Genomic DNA, 18,291 nt, shown 5'->3' on the forward strand with positions numbered 1-18,291 from the left:
GAGCAGATTGCTGCGAGTAGTACATCGTGTTTGGGGTCTAAGATGCCGAGACTTGCACATACATTTGATTTGAACATAGTACAGTGAGTACAGGAAGAAGCATTGTTTTTGTACACTACTCAGGATTTAGGTATTTATTTAGGTAGAAAAATGCTTTGAATACTCTGGGGAAATAGGATTCATTTATAGAAGAATATTTCAGGGATTTTTTTTTTTTTGCATTTTTCAAGGATATACATTCGTACTGATTTTTGCTTCCAAATATATCTTAAGGCTGTTTGGTAAAATATATACCAGATATGAGGCTTAATTTACATGGTTTTGTTCTTACAGGGAATTCTTAACTACTCGGCTTTAAAAAAGTAAAACTCTGAAGCTAAACATGCTTTAATATCGACGGTGCCCCCGTGAGCCCCATGCTGAGAGGGGCAGTGAGGAGGGGAGACCAGGTGGGGACCACCCGGCCCTCCCTGCGGGCAGCGGCCAGCCGGCTTCCAGCCGCGCGTGAGCCAGGAGCATCTTAAAGTGCGAGGCAGGTGAGGAACAGGAGTGGGGGTCCCGGGGTGCGCTCCTGGCCGTGCCCCACCTCCGGCAGCAGCAGAAGGAAGCTCTGGCTTCGGAGTGGGGAAGCGTCTGTCCAGCTGCCGACCCACTTTGACCCTGGGTCCCACTGAGCCTGCGTGTCAGGGAGCGAGTGGCCGGCTGGACAGCGTATGCCACAAAGCGGGGGGGTCTGGGTCTGGATGAGGCCCCCAACTCCGACGGTGCTCGGCGGCCAGTGGGGGCCGTTCCACCAGCTTCCTCCCACCCCGCCCCCACTGGCCAGTGCCGGCCGTTCCCCCCAAGAACGCAGGGTCCTGTGGCCCAGGTGGGGATAGTCCTCCTCGGCCCGTTTCTGTGGCCAGCAGCACCTCCCCGAACCCAGAGCCTGTGTGGAGGTGCGGCCTGCTTCCCCGCAGCACACACACCCGGGCTACGGTTTCTTGTTCTCTGACGGACCCTGGAACCAACGGGCAGAGCAGTTTGACGCTGTATGTACATTGAGTCCCACTGAACTGGGCGCTGGGCGGCGTCTAGGGCCCGCCAGGCCCTCTCGGTGCATGGACTCGACCCCCTGCTCAGTCCTCTGCAGGTGCCCTCTGCTGGTGCCCGCAGCCGGAGCTGGCCTGGATGCTCACGTGGTGTAGCCGGCTGGCAGAGCAGCAGGAGGCGGTGCTGGAGACGCCACGTCTGCCCTTGGCCCTGGCACCAGAGCTTCGGGGGCAGCTGTGGGGCCGGGAGGGGGCAGCCAAGGGGCTTTTCTTTCTGCACGTTAGGCACCTTCCACGGGGGGAGTGATGACTCCGGAGGGGGCCTGCAGGAGACGGCCCCGAGTGGCCCGATCTGTTATTCTTACCTCTAATTCCACACACTCGATAAAAATAGAGATAACAAGGGTGACCTGGGTCGCCTCGGGCAGAGCCTGAGTCGGCGTCCCCACGCCGCTCTGCCCGTGCCGGTGTGGACAGCGCCCCCCGGGGCAGACGTCCACGCCGGTGCAGTGGGGACAGCCTGGCCGGTGTCTACGGCGCCAGGAGCAGGCAGGAACGGGGGCCCGGCCTCAGAGGCGCGTCTGCGCCTCGGGGATGTAGATCTCGATGCTGTCTGCCCGCTCCGTGGCCGAGTTCTGGCGGAAGGAGGCCGCCCGCTTGGCCGCCATCAGCCGCCGCCGCGCCTCCTGGCGCTGTCTGTCCGGCAGGTCCAGGGACTTCTCTCTGGTGATGGGAGACTTGCCTTTGGGGGGCTTCTTTGGTATTGGCGGAGGGACCTTTCTTTCTTCCTGAAAAGCCATGCAAGACGAATTCAGGGGCTGAGGGGAGCATCCGCAACAGACATGGAAGGGAGACCCTCTCCCCGCCCAGCTCAGCTGTCACCCCCTCGTCCACTCATCCACATGCCCCGATATTGCCAGAGGCCACTGTGAAGTCTGGGTACAGCACACACCCACCCCTGCACATCTGGGTGCCGTGTCCCAGTCTTGTCCCCCACAACCTTGGGTTCTAAGGGCACACACAGACCATCACACGGGCCTCACTCTCAGACCCCCCTCCCCATGTGGGCCCCTTTCTTCCCCCCTGCCCGTGGGTCCCACTCACAGACCACCCACGGGGGTTCCAGGAAACTGTCACGTGTAATTATGTGGCCTTAACCCCTTACCAGGTATACAGATGTCTACATGTGTGCACTCGCAGATGCTGGTAAACACGTGTGCATGCCCCAGACATAAGGCACTCGTACACCCCTGCACACACACCGTCTCTGCAGCATGCAGATGTGCACATTCTCAGCAAGCACATGGGACAGACAGCCCGTGCAGGACACACGTGTGTCTGCAAAGCAGCACAGCCAGTCCCCACAGGACTCACAGCATGTGTGTGTGGTGGGGGGCACATGGGTGGATCAGGACATGCACAGTCAACCAGTGGCTGTTTCTGGGCCGGTCAGTGCCATGGTGGTAAGCTGTGGCCGAGGGCTGCTCCTTAGCCCCTGCTTCCCTCACGGCCCCCACACCCTTCGCTGGCCCTGGGTGCCAGGAAGTGGGCGGCTTGGAGCACTGCTCACACGCATCCCTGGGTGTTCACTTTCCCATTTCGCGGAATGGGTGATGTCTGTCCAGGAAAGCCCGGTGCTTCCCGAGGACGTGTCTCCAAGGCACTGAATGAGGCCAACGGGACAAGAGCCAGTGGGCGCTCACACCCTCCCAGTGCGGCGTGCTCGAGGCAGACAGACAGGTGGACACCAGCCTGCATGAGTGGAGACTTCCTGGGGGCGGCCTGAGACCACCCCCCAAGGGCAGGGGTGCTGTCCCAGGGGAGGGGAGGTTGCCACGGCCTGGGGCTTCACGCTCAGCCACAGTCACTGCATGGCACTGTGTGGATGACCTGGAACCCCAGCCATGGACACGTGAAAACACATGACCCCAGAGAGCTGTAGCTGGTTTGAGGCAATGTGGAGTCCCTGTTTGTGTGTGTGTGTGTGTGTGTGTGTGTGTTGGGGGAAGTGGTGCAGGGGATTATGTAGGGGGCTCTGTAGGCGGCTGTGTATGAAAGGGGCTGTGTGTGTGTGAGAGGGGCTGTGTATATGAGGGGCTATGTGTATCTCTGTGTGAGAGGCTGTGTCTGTAATTGTGTTTCTGTGTGTCTGTGAGAGGGTTCTGTGTGTGTCAGTGTGTGGGGATGGGGAGCTGTGTGCGTGTGTGTGCATGTGTGTGTGTGAGGGGGCTGTGTGTGTCTATGGGGGGACTGTGTCTATGTGTGTGTTGGGGGAGTAGTGTGTGTGAGGGACTGTGTGTGTGAGGGGCTGTGTCTCTGTGTGTGTGTGAGGAACTGTGTGTGAGGGACAGTGTGTCTGTGTGTGTGGGGTTCTGTGTGTGTGTCTTTGTGTGTGGGGATACGGAGCTGTGTGCATGTGTGTGTGTGTGCATGTGTGTGCGCGCGCGCATGTATGTGTGTGGTTACCTTTCTCTCAGGGGACTCGATGCTCTTCCAGCTGTTGAGCTTCAACTGGTGCAGCTCATCGAACTTCATGCTGACGTCCTCCACGGACAGCTGCAGCATGTCCCAGTAGCCCGCCAGGTCCTGCGACGTGGGTCTGGGCATGGCGCTGGGGTCCTGGAACACACGGGCAGGGCCGAGCCGTGAGCAGCCGCGGAGGGAGGGCTGGTGCCAGGCACCTGTATTCTGAGGCCCTGGGGCTCAGTCAGATAGGTTTCCACACGTGCTCATTGGGGAGGAAGTTGTAAAGCCCCATCTGTGGGGCTGATCTGATGTCTGGGAGAGACAAACCCGGAGGCAGGGAGAAGGCTGCAGCCCCGGGCTCACGGGGCAAACGGTGGACAGGCGAGAAGGTCCAGAGCATGGAAGCCCCCACGGGACAGAACAGGGTCCCTATCATCACTGCGGAGATCCAAACCGAGAGGAGGGACCATGCCCAGAGGCCCCCTACCTACAGGTGGCCTCAGAGTGCCAATGGCCAGTTCATTGGTCACACATGTCCCCCAGGGGTGTGGAGGGGCTCTCCTGGTGCTTTCTCAGTCTTGCTGTGAACTGAGAACTCTGAAGTGCTAAAATATGTCAGTGGTGCAGTGGGTTGCTGTCCTATTCTGAAAACACTCTGAGCCTGGGGATGGAGACAGGTCAAGTCCTAAACCTGTGTGTGCTTTGGTCATCTCCATGAGCCCAGCGAGTCTGCATGGGACAGTTGGGGCTCGAAGATGACTGTTCCTCTGGGCCACCCTATGGCCACTCTGCTGGGCCACACCAGGAACCTCCAGAACTGGGCTGGCCACTGCTCTACACCCCCCCCCCCCCCCAACCCAACCTCGTACATACCGACTGGAGCACTCACCATGTTCTGCTGGCAAAGCCAGTAAAACTGCTGGAACTTCTGGGACATGAGGAGCTGGGCACTCCCCACTGCACTCCGGATCTTGCCGAGGGCTGTTGAGGAGACAGAGAGTTGAGATTGGTCAGTTGGAAAAGCCAAGCAGAGCCCAAGGCACACTGGGCAGTGGGCAGGAGACAAGTGGGCACATCTCCGTGCTCTGTCCTGGGTCATGAGACCACGGAAATGGTCACTGGCAGGGTTTCAGCTGCCATGCTGGGAATGAGGGTTAAAAGGTGGTCTCCCCCCGCACCAGGCTGTCTCACTGGGGGAACACGGAAGGTGGCGGGTGAGTTCTCCCCACCCTAACAAGCTCTAGCAGCCAAAAACCTCCAGAACCCAATTGCCGCCATGCTCACGGCTGCTCTCCACAGGCTTGGACGAGCCTCACCCATGAGGGAATCTGCTGAGAAACCCAGGCATATGGGACTCATGACTGATATCTCCAGGCTTGCACAGCGTCGGGAATGGGCGGCCTGCCTCCGCTCCCCTGGGCTTCCCACAGCCTGGAAGTCACACCCAGGAGCTGCCTCTGGTGCCACATAAACTCATTAATGACCACGATCCAGAGATGCACAAATAAATCAGACAACAGCCACAACAGGGTGACACACCACAAAGACTCCAAAGTCACCACCCAGTGAAAAAAAAATTAATTCACTTCACTTTAACCATACTTAAAAAATTTTGAATTTAAAAAATAAAATAAAAGGTGGTCTCCATGGCTGGCATCCCCCAGGTCAGGCGGCAGCACTGCTGGTCTCTGCTCCTCGATGGGGAGTCAGGGAAGTATGTGCCTGAGACAGGGGCTAGCCTGGGAAACTCAGGAGTCACCCGCCACTGAGACCTTAACCTGGGCTGTCCCAGAACTCCTAAGGGGCACTTGATCCTAGCGAGGCAGATCTTCCCTGGTGTCACTAGGGGGCGCTGTTTCCACATGTGAGCTGGACCTGTGCAGGAGGAGGGGAGGGAGGATGGGAGGTTGGGGGGACACAGGGCAAGGGGAGACGCGGGATGAAGAAGAGATGCAAGGTGAGTGGGGAGGGGATGAAGGAGAGGTGGGAGTGGCACGTCACATCCAGTCCTGGCGGGTGGGAAGGGTCTGGAGGCACAGCTGACCCCACAGGGCTGGGGTCTCCGCACTTGGGAAAGGGGTCTCTGTGGTGCTGGGTACACCCCCAGGCTGGCTGGCAGGGAGCTGGGCCAGGTCCCTGGAGCGGCAGGAGACATGGAGCAATGCTGCTGGGGAGAGGTGTCCGGGAGAGGGACAGTGACCGGGAGCCATCCACCACACGAGGATGCCTCTGCTGGTCAGCAATGTCCATCATATACGCCACCCGCGGCCCCGTAAGCAGCTTGGCCTCTCTGAGACCAAATGAGGAGTCAGCTGGACATCGCAGCTTCCTCCCAGGAAGACCCCGACCTGCACATCCAATAAAATTACTGGCGGGAGCTTCTTTCAACCCACTACCCACTGCCCACTGCCCACTGCCCAGGAGTGTTCGTGAGAATGTCCAAGGCATGACCTTTCTATGACTGCACAGACTCCGAGAGAACATCCAACTTACTCTTTCCCAGTAAACTTCCCTAATCTGGTCATCATTTAGCCACTTTTTCTTTGGGCTGCAAATAAAGAGGACGGTTCTTCCGGTCAGACCAATGCAGCCGTAAGCCTCTGAGCACAGGCTTGGGGTTAGACCACGGGCTCCTTTAGCTGAACATTAAGCATGCTGCACGACCCAGGTTCTGCCTGCCTCTCGGGGAAGGGCCAGGACACCTGCACACCTGCTCCATCTGAGGTCAAGGTGAGCACAAGAGACAAGCCCAGGAAGACCACCTGAGACTGGGTGCCTCCCTGCAATCCTGACACACTCCTTCCTCAGCGCACTTCTGTCCCCAGGCTATGGACCACCACCAGGGCTGCGGTCAGGCCCCTGGCTGTGTGAGGGGTCCCCGGGGGTGGACAGCACCTCCTTAGCAAGGAAGCACGGGGCTTGGTGGCTGTCCCTCCCGCCGAGCCTCGGCTGGTGGCAGGTAAGGTCTTCTCAGATGCCCTCTCACCACAGACTCTGGGGGAGGGACCGTGACTCACTCCGAGAACCCGCCGGAAACCCCGACTGCCAACACCCCCGTGAGCCTAGATGCCTCAATGACACCCTCATGGCACAGCTACTCGGGCCCTTGTGCTGAGGGCGGTCAAGCAAACTCCATGCCACCTTTCGCCTCAGAAGCCAGACTTACTCTCGCTTACTTTCCTGGGCCTCCTCACCTGTGTGACTTTACACATCCGCACTGAGCCCATGGGGCTCACAGGTGGTGCGTGGGAATACAAGTCGCACTGAGGGGCCTCGCTGAATCCCAGGTTTATTAGGTGCCCTACAGCTCTTATTAGCCACAGATGGCTGAACCGAAACCCGCTCAATCTGCTCAGTGAACCGTGAGCAGGAAACTGCCGGGCGGAACAACTATTTCATTGGACAGAATTTCAAACTCGGAAGCACAGATTTGGTTAACAAGCATTAAGTGTAATCGCTAATTTAGAAAAGTGCTTTTGCCAGTAACCTACTATGTGCTTATATGCTCTTGAAATGACTAGACTCAGAGGTGTCTCACCTATAATACCTACAGGGCTGCTACTGAAATGTAATTAATACGCGCATCAAACACAAGGGAGCGGATCCTGCCGCCTGACCAGAAATGTAAAGATCTTCAGTGATTAACAGAGGAAAAAGAAGGAAGAAAAGCTCGGGAACTCTGTCCTCATGCTGGAGACAGATGCAATGACATCGGTCAGGGAGATGCAAGTTTGCCATGGTAGGTGGAGTCTGTGGAGGGGTCCTTTGGGAAGATGCCTCAGGCTCTCAGGGCGAAGTACTAGTGGTGCCAAATGCAGCGATTGCTGGGTCTGAGCAGACCGAGCAGAGCCTGAAGCAGGTAACACTTTCTCTAGGTCCTCCCAAATCAGCGCACAGTCCTCCATGCCCCGTACCTACCTCTGTTCCATCCAAAGTGCACACTCCTCCAAATTACACACTCCTCATGCTCACACACAATACTGCTCCATCCCCTCTATGCTCACAACTCCTCCATCCTCCTCCTTATACACCCTCCTTCCTCACACACACTCCATTCTCACACACAGCATTTTCTCACACGTACACCATCATCAAACACACATCTTTCTCTCACACGCTCCATCCTCAGACACACCTTCCTCACACACACTCCATCCTCACACACACTCCATCCCCATACACACCACATCCTCATACACACGCCACCCTCACGCACACTCCACCCTCACACATGCTTTCTTCACACACCACACACTCCTCTGTCCTCACACAAACTCCTTCCTCACACACACTTCTCCATCCTCACACACACTTCTCCATCCTCACACATAACCCTCCTTCTGTCATACCCAAGAATGCCTGCGAGTCATTGTCAGTACTTGTTACGAAAATACCAAGTCTGGGGGTGGCTGTGTCCCAGGACCTTCACTGGAACCGGGACAGCAGGGATTCGAAGTGAGGAAAGAAGTGGTGATCTGGGTTTTGAGAAAAGCAAGTCCTCAAAGAAATGCAGAAGGACAGATGACAGGCAAGTGGTCCTGACCACCATCCCAGGCCAGTGAGTGGACCCGTGTGCAGAGGCCGTGCCCTTTGCCTTTGCTGCCCCAGCTCTTGCCCAAACCTGCCCCTTGAACCTCAGCACAAGCCTTCGTTCCAAGGAAGCCCTCTGGAATATTCTGGTGACGCTACCTCAGGCCCCATCTCAAAGCTTGTCCCTGCATTCTCTCCATCCCCCTCCACCCTCACCCCCTGAGAACCTATGGCTGGTCGTCTGCCTTTCGTGGGCCCCACAGGCAGCCACTGTGTCCACCTGTGTTTTCACATCTTCCCACAATCCTAGCCCATGTCCAGCATCCAGCACCTGCATGATAAATACCTGTCAGATGTTTAATTAGCAAGGAGTCCCAGAAGGAGACCCCACAGGCTCAAAACAGACTTGAAGTAGTCCATTTAGAGAAATACAGTTGGGAGCCCTGGAACCCACTTTCCGGCAGCCTTGCTGTGCTCTCAAGCATGCCTCCCCTGTGGGAACATCCTCACAGACACACCTTCCTCACACACGTGTGTGTGAGGATGGCGTGTGTATGAGGATAGTGTGTGTATGAGGATGGAGTGTGTGAAGATGGAATGTGTGTGAGGAAGGTGTGTCTGTCCGGGCTCCAGAAACCTGCGGGGCCTGGCTCCTGCCCCTCAGGGCTCCTGGCAACCCCAAGTCCTAGTTCACATAAGGCACGAGTATAAAATCATTCCAGAGCTTTCCAGAACCTCCCACTGCGTGGCAGGAGAAGGAGTAGTTTTTTGGCAGTTTTTTCAACCTTTGAAAGCTGTTGAGTTTGAGAAGGAACCTACATCCTTCTAACTTTCCCAGGCTCAGGTAGACAGCCTGGGGTCCCCCCCAGACTCTCTCTCAGGAAGGTCCCAGCCACAGAGGCCATTCCTGAGCCACAGGAGAGGCAGGTGGAAGCCAGGGGAGGGTCTCACAAAGGAGCCCCCAACCTCACTGCTGCAGAGCTGGGCAGAGGGGCTGGCATGTGATCCCTGGCTGTCTTGTGAGCTGCTTGGGGGTGCCCATACCCTACCTCCTGCAGTCTAGGGGAGCTTCTGCACTCTAGCTCAGATTGTGGGAGCCTGCAGCCCTCTGTTGAGTAGTGCGGAAGAGCTTTCTCTGCCTTGGACTCGGGCACGTCTTTCGAACCCTGGAGTATACAGTGACCTGGGCTCCAGAAAACCTGGCGGGAAACGCCCAGCATCATGGCTTCGAGAGGCCTCTGCTGCACTAGTAACTGTGTCACCGAGAGGTTGGAAGCAACAGTCTAGGGCACTTTCAGCCTGGCTGTGTCTCCCCTCACCCACTGCAACAGACCTCGAGAGCCTTCCATGTAGGGGTTTTGCTGGGGTTGTCCCGAGGCTCCTGACCAAAGGCATCACCTTCTAGGCACCTTCCCTGTTTCCGTGGGCAATTTTGGCAGCTCCCGGATGTGTAGGGCCCACGCCAGATGCCCCCAGTACACCTGTGCTAAGCAGTTTGCTCTGGGATGAAGCTCAGGGACTGTCTATCAGGACCACCTGCCACAGGGACGTGCACGTGACAGGGGTTGTGGACACTGGACTCATCAGCCCACAAATGTGCCAAGATGAAGGATGTGGTAAGCAGATCAAAGGCCACGGATGCCCAGGGCAGGGGCATGTCTCTGCCCCCAAGACCCTCAGCTGGGTCCAGACAGAAATGCAGGGTGCAGAACTGCCCCTAACATCGGTACCTTCCTGCCTCCCTGGGGGCTGAGACCGTCAGTCCTACACCTATTCCCAGACTCAGACCCAGATCCCATGTGCACACACACGTTTCCCAGAGTCCTTGGGGCATGGGGCACTCCCTGACACATCTGCATGCAGACCCCTGACAATGGCCAAGAGCCCCATGGAGGGGGGAAGGGGATTTCTGGGAGATGTGAGGGTCCTGGGAGCTCCTGCCTCACACTGGCCCCAGGTGGTCGGGCTGCGGATCCTCTGCTGTGCTCTGGGTGGTGACAGGCAGGCGAGGGGCCGTCAGGACCTGGCTGGAGTCCCTGGGTGGGGCTTGCAGCAAGCCTGCTGCCCACACTAGAGGCCGTGTGGCCAGCCACAGGGCAGGAATACCCCTGACCGCGGGCCGCTTCTCACATCCCTTCCCTGTGCCTGCCTCTGGTGCGATGCTGCTGCAGTATCCAGAAAACATGGACATGTCTACACTAGCCAAGACCAAGCTCAAGGGCAGGGGGCCGGGGGTGGGGGACAAGCTCCGAGGCCTATCTGATGCGGCTTTACCCAGCCAGGCCCCATGCAGATGCGGCCCATATAGAAGGGTCTGTGGGCACTTGGCTGACGGTGGAAGGAACACAAGGACGTCCCTCACTCGTCATCATGGGATCCAACCCTACCACCCCAAGCACTAGCCTAGACCCCCAGTCCTGGCCCTGGTCTCTTCCCTGGCCCCACCCCAGTCCTGAGCCACGCCCCTTCCCTGGCCCCGCCCCCAGTCCAGCCCCGCCCCTTCCCAGGCCCCGCCCCTCCAGGGCCCCGCCCCCTCCCGGACCCCGCCCCGGCACTTACTCTCCTCCAGGAGGTCGTTCTCCTCCGCATCCCTCTCGATCTCTTTGCACCACCCTTCCATCCGTTTGGTCTCCTTGTGCAGCAGCTTCAGAAACCAGGAGCCATCCCGGCGGCACGGGGACATCCTGCCCGCGTCCACGGGCTCCAGCGCCGGCTCCAGCCAGGGGTCAGGCGGCGGCAGGCTGACGGTGTCCGCGGGCGCGCGGTAGTCGTCCCGGTAGCTGAACAGCCCCTGAGTCCGCACCGTGCGCACCGCCCCGTACTGGGTGGGCGTGCTGGGCTCCGAGTGCCGCTGGAAGGACGACCCGAACTGCAGGCCCTTGTCCTCGGTGGCCACGTGTCCCGGGAAGCCCTCCAGCTCCAAGTCGGCCTGCACGGCGGCCGTGACGCTGTTGGAGCGCTTGAACCGCCCGTGCCTGTGAAGACAGGCGCCGGCCTGAGCCCCCCCCAGGCCTGGACGCCCACCTGCTGCCCCCAGCAGAGCCAGCTCACTGTCCTGCAGCTCCGGGCGTCGCCACTGGAGGTGGCCCCTTCCGCCTGGTGACAGGCAGGAACGCCTCCGCGGGGGTCTTAAAGCACACTACCCCCAACCCTCAAGAGCACCCAGCCACCGACCGTACTGCCAGTCTCCAGCTCAGCTATTACTGGTGAGGATTTGTGTGAGGGGTGGTGGGCGGTGGTGGTGTACATGTGTACACACATGTATCTATGTGCCTGAGCATGTGTGCGGTATAGCATGTACTTGCATGTAGTATGGTACACAGGAATTTGTACACAGAGTGTGGTGTTGTTTGTGCACACATGTGTATGGTACATAGCACACGTGTGTCTCATGCAGCAATACATAATGCATTATGAGTGTGGTGTATTGTATATATGCATGTCTACAACCTATGGTGTCTGTGTGCTTGGGTGAGGCATAGTGTATGCACGCATGAATGCAATGTGTAGTACATACATGCACGTGTATATGTGATGGTGTACATACACGCAAGTGAGTGTGGGTACAAGTAGCGTGTATATACATAAGTCTGATGATATGCTGTGTACATGTGCACATGAGTGTGTGCCATAGGCACGTGTGTATGTGTGCACATGTGAGCATACGTGGGTACACGTGTGTGAGGATAAGTGTGTGCCACCTCACATATATGAGGATATGCATGTGTATGTGTGCACTGGTGACCTCTGCAGGCGAGTATATGAATGTCACATATGTGTGTACATGTGTGCTATCAGCAGTATATGCACATGTACACATGCAAGTGTGTGTATGCACATGGTGCATGTGCCACCTTCACATGTGAGTTCATGCATGTGCCACCATGTATATGTGAATGCATGTATATGTATGTGCATATGCCCATGAGTTTATGCACATGTGTGTGTCATATGTACCCCACACTCTGGCCCTTGCTCTCACTGGTCTGTTCCTTGGGAGCTGCAGGGGACCCCTGTGGTGTGTTCTTGAACTCATGGTCTGCCTGTGCTGTTCAGAGCAGCCCCACGTAGAGGGTGGTGGGCTGCCTGGGGTGGGGTATGTATGCACACATCAGGTGGCTCTGAAGGCTCAGGGACACTGGGGCAGATGGTTACCCTCTGGCCCTGCCACGCACACCAGTGTTGGGGGCTCCAACAGCTGGTTTCATGTTAGATGAGGGCCCTACATTGGACCATGGCCCTCGGGGGCAGGCAGGCAGGAGGCCGTGTGTCCAAGCCTGGCTGGTTTCCCCTGAATGGGCCCTGCCTCTGGTGGGCACCTCTCCCCTGAGGCAGCGGGCCCTGGGCTCCTGCCCACAGCGGCAGGCGCCTCACCCCAGAGGCAGAGAGGCAGCAACCACGGGAAGGGGAAAGTTACCGCTTCTCGTCCTCCACCTGCACGCCGACCGAGTGGTACTCCCGCAGCCCCCGGCTCTCCGTGTCCGAGTCAGTCGCCGTCTCCACCTGACGCAACACAGAACAGCTTGTTTCAGAGCAGGGACATGGATGGCAAGGGCTTGCCAGCGTGCGCTCGTGTCTGTCGCTAACGGCGCCGTGGTTCCGTTAAGGACACGGATTTGGAGATGCGTGTGCGGGGCAGTCCCCGTCCTGCCCCCCTGTTCCCCACAGTCCTGCAGCCTCAGCTGTTGGGGGACGGCTGCCCAGGTCAGCCTGGCAGTATGCTCTGCGCTAGCCCTTGAGGGAGTGCTCACAGCCCAGCCCACGCAGAAACAAGTAAGCCGCTGCACTGGGCCACCAAGGGCTGCAGGTATGCATGCACACACAGACACGGACACCACACACATCATGCACACACCACACAGACACACCACACAGACACATATACCACGCACATCAAACAAGCACCACACAGACACACACCAGACATGTATACCACAGACACATACCCCACGCACACATGTATTCACCACACAATACACACCAAACAGCAGACATGCACACTACACACATCACCTAAACACCACATACATATTTATGCACCACACATACACACAACACACTATACCACAGACATGTACAGCAACACACAACTCTCTACACAAATTTATACAAGTCACACATCAGACACATATATACACCCATGCATGTATGCACAACTCTTAGCCTATATTTGTACACACCACAGACACAAACCACATACAATACATATGTAACATGCCAGAGCCACATGACAGACGTCGTACAGAGACACACTAATCACATGTCACACATATCATATACCACACATATGCTACATGTCACACAGAAGCACAGTCACACACCACAGACACACATCACATACATTACACAGACACATACCACAGACTACACATCACAGACATACACACCATAGACATCACTCAGAGACACAGACACACACATACCACATACATTCCAGACACACACCACAGACACACATCACACAGACATACACACCACAGACATCACACAGATACAAGACACACATATCACACAGACACACACTATACATATATACTCAGAGACATACAGACGCACACCACAGACACACATGTGTCACATTCATCACATAGACACACACCACAGGCATCAGACATCAGAGACACACAGACACACACTACAGACTACACATCACACAGACGTACACACAACAGACATCACACAGAGACACAAGACACACATCACAGCTGATACGCACTACACACTACACATACATCACTCAGAGAACACAGACACATACCACAGACACACATGTGTCACGTTCATCACACAGATACACACCATAGGCATCAGAGACACACACGTATCACGTTTGTCATACAGACACCACAGGCATCACACAGACGCGTCAGATGCGTCACAGAGACACACAGACGCGTCGCAGAGACCTGCCCAGGGCCTGCCTCCCTCAGTCTCTCCATCCCCAGCACTGGCCCCTCCGTGAGGTCACGCCAGCCCAGCAGGAAGCCGAACTCTGCCTGGGCCTTGGGGCATGTGTGCCCCGAGTCTCCCAGAGCCACGAGCCTGGGGAGCAAGGAGCCGGGGTTTCTAGCTTGTTTTCTAGGAGAAAGCCTCAACCCCCTGGGCCCGACCCATCCCCATGCTGTTCCTGCAGACCTCCTTCCCCCAAAGTCCCTTTTCAAGGCCCTGCACCATGACAGGGTCCACTGCTGCAATGGGCTGAGGCGAGGAAGGACATGGACCAAGCACGCAGTGGCACTCTCTCCCGTGCGTGTGTGAGCACAGGGTAGCACACACGCTCCCGGACACACAGGTGTGTGGACTTGGGGCTGTCTGGGCAGAGTGGGGCCTGTGTGTTCTGCTTGAGCTAGACAAAGTGCATCAGAGGTGCCTCCATGTCCTTCAGAGCGTCGTCTCGAAATGGGAGGAACTCCCACCCGGGAGTGCCAGGCCCCTGCGTCTCTTCTTTCATGACCCCGACCTCTAATGATGTGGGAGGAGCCTCAAGCTGCAGGAGAGCAGGGCTGTGGGGAACCGAGACGCAAGCAGGGACACAAGGGCCTGGTCTCACACTGACACTACAGGTGTCATGGGGCTTTCAGGGAAGCTGCCCGGGTGCAGCTGTGTGGGTGCTGGTGCAGGTGTGTGTCCGGGGGTCCTGAAGGATCCATGAGCCGGCTATGAGCTGAATCTCAGGTGGGACTCAAGCCTCGAGACTTGTTTCTGCTCCAGCTAACCTCCTGCCCCTCACGCCCCTGGATGTCCCATGTGTCCATCGGGGGCCTGCCACAGCCTGTGGGGCCGGTGGGTCAGGGCTGTGGGGACGGACAGCTCAGCAACTCTGCCTCCCCCAGCCCACAGTCCCCAGCCCGGCTCCCCTGGGCTGGTGCTCTGAGGACAGCCTCTGAATGTGTCAGCACGCTTCCACGGACAGACGAACACGCACATGCACACGCACACACGGACAGGAGGAAGCCGCAGGTGGGTTGACTGAGACCCTGCAGCCCACAAGGGACAGGGCCCAGAGTGTGCATGGACACAGGTGCTGACCACCTCAGGCAGCTCCTTCTAGGGTCAGCAAACAGACCCGTGTCAACCCCTGTCCCCTCCTGGTTGGAGGGCAGGGGGTGTTAGGGGTGGGGCTCCCCTGGGGTGGGGTTTCCCTGGGGCGGGCATCACTTGGGGGAGGGGCATTGCTTGGGGGAGGGGCATCGCTTGGGGAGGGTCATCACTTGGAGAAGGGGCTTCCCTGACTGGGGGCTCAGGCGCCCATCGCTGACACTGGCGCTGGCTCTGAGCCAGGGAATCAAAGGTGAGCTGGAGGTTGCTTCTGGCCTTCAGACATCTTTGGGGGGTCCCCAGAAAGCTCCAGAGTGGTGTGGGGTGCTGTGGTTAGCAGGACATGGTGGGATAGAGAGGACGGTCCTGAGAAAGGAGGGCTGGAGGCATGGGGGCTGGCACCTCCTGTGGACAGGTGGGCAGCTTGAGAACTGAGGTGACATGGGCTGTAGGGGCATGGGCTAAGGGCCGTGGGCTACATGGCACAGACTTGAGGCCTGAGGGCTGTAGGACGAGAGCTGTGGGCTGTGGGAGTCTGCAGTCAGGGCTTCTGTAATATCCCCCTTCCCCAGGACCCTGAGGACCTGGCTCACAGCTCCCCATCTGTGGCCGGAGGTGGGAGGTGGCAGGTGAGAGGTGCCGAGCATGAGTGTGCTGCCTTCTCTGTAGAGGGGAACCCACAGCGTCTGTGCAGGGACCATCCTGGCTTCCTCCCATGTGCACCTGCTGGCTCTGAGCCTGCCCCAGGCCGTGTGTGTGTGTGTGTGTGTGTGTGTGTGTGTGTGTGTGAATCTGCCCCAAGGCCCTGTATGTGTGTACGTGTGAGCCCACCCAAGGTCCAGTGTGTGTGTGTGTGTGTGAACCCACCTCAGGCCCTGTGTGTGTGTGTGTGTGTGTGTGTGTGTGTGTGTGTGTGTGTGTGTGAGCCCGCCCCAGGCCCAGTGGGTATGTGTGTGTGTGCCGGGAATTGGTGGTGGGTCTGCACAGCTGGGTATGCCCAGCAGAGACTCAGGACAGGAGAGCGGCTGCCAAGAGAAGACCAGACAGGGGGACCCATTCATGCGGCGCCTGGGGCTGGTACTTACATCAGACCTTGGGTAGGACTGGTGGTCTGGGAACTCTGAGTCCTAAACAAAACATGAACCGCAGTGTGGGGGCCTGAGCACCCGGCAGGGGGCCCTGCTCTCCGGCCAGCCTCACACTCCCCTCCCCTCGGGCACAGTGGTAGGGGGGCGAGGCTTCCAGCGGCTCCTGCCTCCTGCTCTCCACTGTGCTCGGCGCTTGGGGTCCTGCACGCTGCTTCTCAGCCCCAGCCGAGTGGGCAGGTGCCACGAGGGGCAGGCGTGTGGCTGCCCAGGCTGGGGCCAGCTACACCAAGGGGTTAAGGAGTGATGGGGCCAGATGTGGCCCCCTGAAGCCAGGAGGACCTTTCCTTCCTGCCCCCATTTAGCTGAGCGCAGGGCTGGAAGCTCAGAAAACTCAGGTGCCAATAGAGTGTCCCTCTCAGCCGAGTCCCCACACCCGTGCTGGTGAGTGGCTGGGCAGGGGCCGGGCAGGGGCCGGCAAGGGGCTCAGACACATCTGACACTCCACGGCTGCTTCATGGAGGGGCCCGTCCATTCGGGCTCACAGACACAGCTGAGGGACAGGCCTAGGAGTGATGGGGTACCTGGACCCCACAGAGGGTCAAGTCTAGGGGTGCATGGGGGTTCCTGGATGCCCAGAGGGGCTGGCCTGGGATGGGAGGTACCTGGATACCCACAGAGGGGCTGGCCTGGGGTGAGGGGTACCTGGATGCCCAGAAGGGCCGGCCTGGGGTGAGGGGTATCTGGATGCCCAGAGGGGCTGGCCGGGGGTGAGGGGTACCTGGATGCCCAGAGGGGCTGGCCGGGGGTGAGGGGTACCTGGATGCCCACAGAGGGGCCGGCCGGGGGTAAGGGGTACCTGGATGCCCACGGAGGAACTGCGGCTCTTCCGGAAGCCATTCGCCTTGGACATCAGCACGGTCTTGTCCCCACTGCGGGCCGGGCCACCCTGGCCTTCGGAGGCGAGGCGCTGGGCCGCGGCCGTCTCCAAAGCCAGGCTCAGGGCCTTGGTGCTGTCCAGGCTGTCGGTGGAGTTGTAGAGGCCGCGGGTGTCAGGAGGCCACGCGGCCATGCGCTGGGCCCGGCTGTCCTGGTAGGCATCCTGGGTGGACTCGGTGCTGCTCTGGGCCGTCACCGAGATCAGGGGCTTGGAGGTGGTCCGGGGGGGCACAGGGGGCGGCGTCTTCTTGTAGTTGGTGTAGGAGACGGCTAGGAGAGAGGGCGGTGGACGGTCACCCTCACAGCCTGGCCCCGGGAACCCAGCGCAAGCTGGGGAGGACGCCGTGCAGAGACAGCAGGGCCCAGCAGAGGGCAGCACAGGCCGGGCAGGCGCCCGGTGCTGCACCCAGGGGCTGGCCGGCCAGGTACATGACCTGGGCAGGCTAGGAAGGCCAGTGCTGAGAACTGCCCCCGCCCAGGGAGCTGCACACATGTGGTGCTGTTGTCATGGACCGTGCCTCACCGGCCCGGTCTCCCGGGTGGCCTGTGAGCGTGGGCCGGGGCTTCAGGAGCACACACACTCATGTCACCTCTGCTCTGAGGGAGTATGGGACCTGCCCGGGGAGGGTCACGACCCTGAGGCAGGGGTAACACTGGGCAAAGGCAAGAGAAGGGTCCTTGATCCCCCTCGTAGCCAAGTGCACTTGGCCTCTAAAGGGTGTGCCAGACTGCAGGAAGACTCTCCAGAATGTTCCAGAACATTCCCCGCTTCCAGTTTCCACAGCACAGGGCAAAGCTGAGCAACGCTGGTGGGCATGGCTGGGAGATCCGCCTTCCTGCGTGGGGGTCTGGGCCATGTGTCCCGCATCCCCTGCTCGTCTGGACGTCCCCCAGTGAGGGGGTGGCCCTGGGGATGAGGCAGAGAGGCAGAGGGGCTGAGGACTCGAGTGCTGAGTTTGGAAGACGGAGAGGTGTGGGGAGCTGGGAATTGCTCTGCTGCCTGAGATGTGTCCACGGAAACACAACCACGCTAGCACAGCCTGCTTTGGCCGCACGGGTGCTGCCGAGTCCCAGTTCCAAACGTCTGGTTTTAATAGCTTCGAGGTCTGCAGTGACAGAGCGGGAAGCCACTTCTGACGGGGGCGAAAATCATTATCATCTAATTCTACAGCACTTTCCTCCCCGGCATCAATAATATTCTC

General features: G+C 58.6%; 1 protein-coding gene across 7 annotated transcripts in view; it reads right to left on the bottom strand.

Annotated features, from left to right (window-relative positions):
* Positions 1-1,284: 1,284 nt before the first annotated feature.
* The window catches only part of DLGAP2 (DLG associated protein 2), a 259,502-nt gene continuing 242,495 nt past the window's right edge, over positions 1,285-18,291 (bottom strand). For 4 of the 7 annotated variants that reach the window (XM_056114026.1, XM_056114030.1, XM_056114029.1 and 1 more), the window contains 7 exons: positions 17,010-17,359; positions 16,151-16,192; positions 12,445-12,530; positions 10,587-11,002; positions 4,387-4,478; positions 3,498-3,650; positions 1,285-1,819 (listed from right to left, as the gene is read on the bottom strand). In XM_056114026.1, coding sequence (XP_055970001.1) covers positions 1,601-1,819; positions 3,498-3,650; positions 4,387-4,478; positions 10,587-11,002; positions 12,445-12,530; positions 16,151-16,192; positions 17,010-17,359 — 1,358 coding nt within the window. In that variant the 3' untranslated portion in view covers positions 1,285-1,600. The remainder of the gene's footprint in view (positions 1,820-3,497; positions 3,651-4,386; positions 4,479-10,586; positions 11,003-12,444; positions 12,531-16,150; positions 16,193-17,009; positions 17,360-18,291) is intronic. The other 3 variants (XM_056114031.1, XM_056114032.1, XM_056114028.1) reach the window with 2 other exon arrangements.

Source organism: Sorex fumeus, unplaced genomic scaffold (genome assembly GCF_029834395.1).
Source record: "Sorex fumeus unplaced genomic scaffold, SorFum_2.1 ptg000024l, whole genome shotgun sequence".
NCBI classification, from domain to species: domain Eukaryota; kingdom Metazoa; phylum Chordata; class Mammalia; order Eulipotyphla; family Soricidae; genus Sorex; species Sorex fumeus.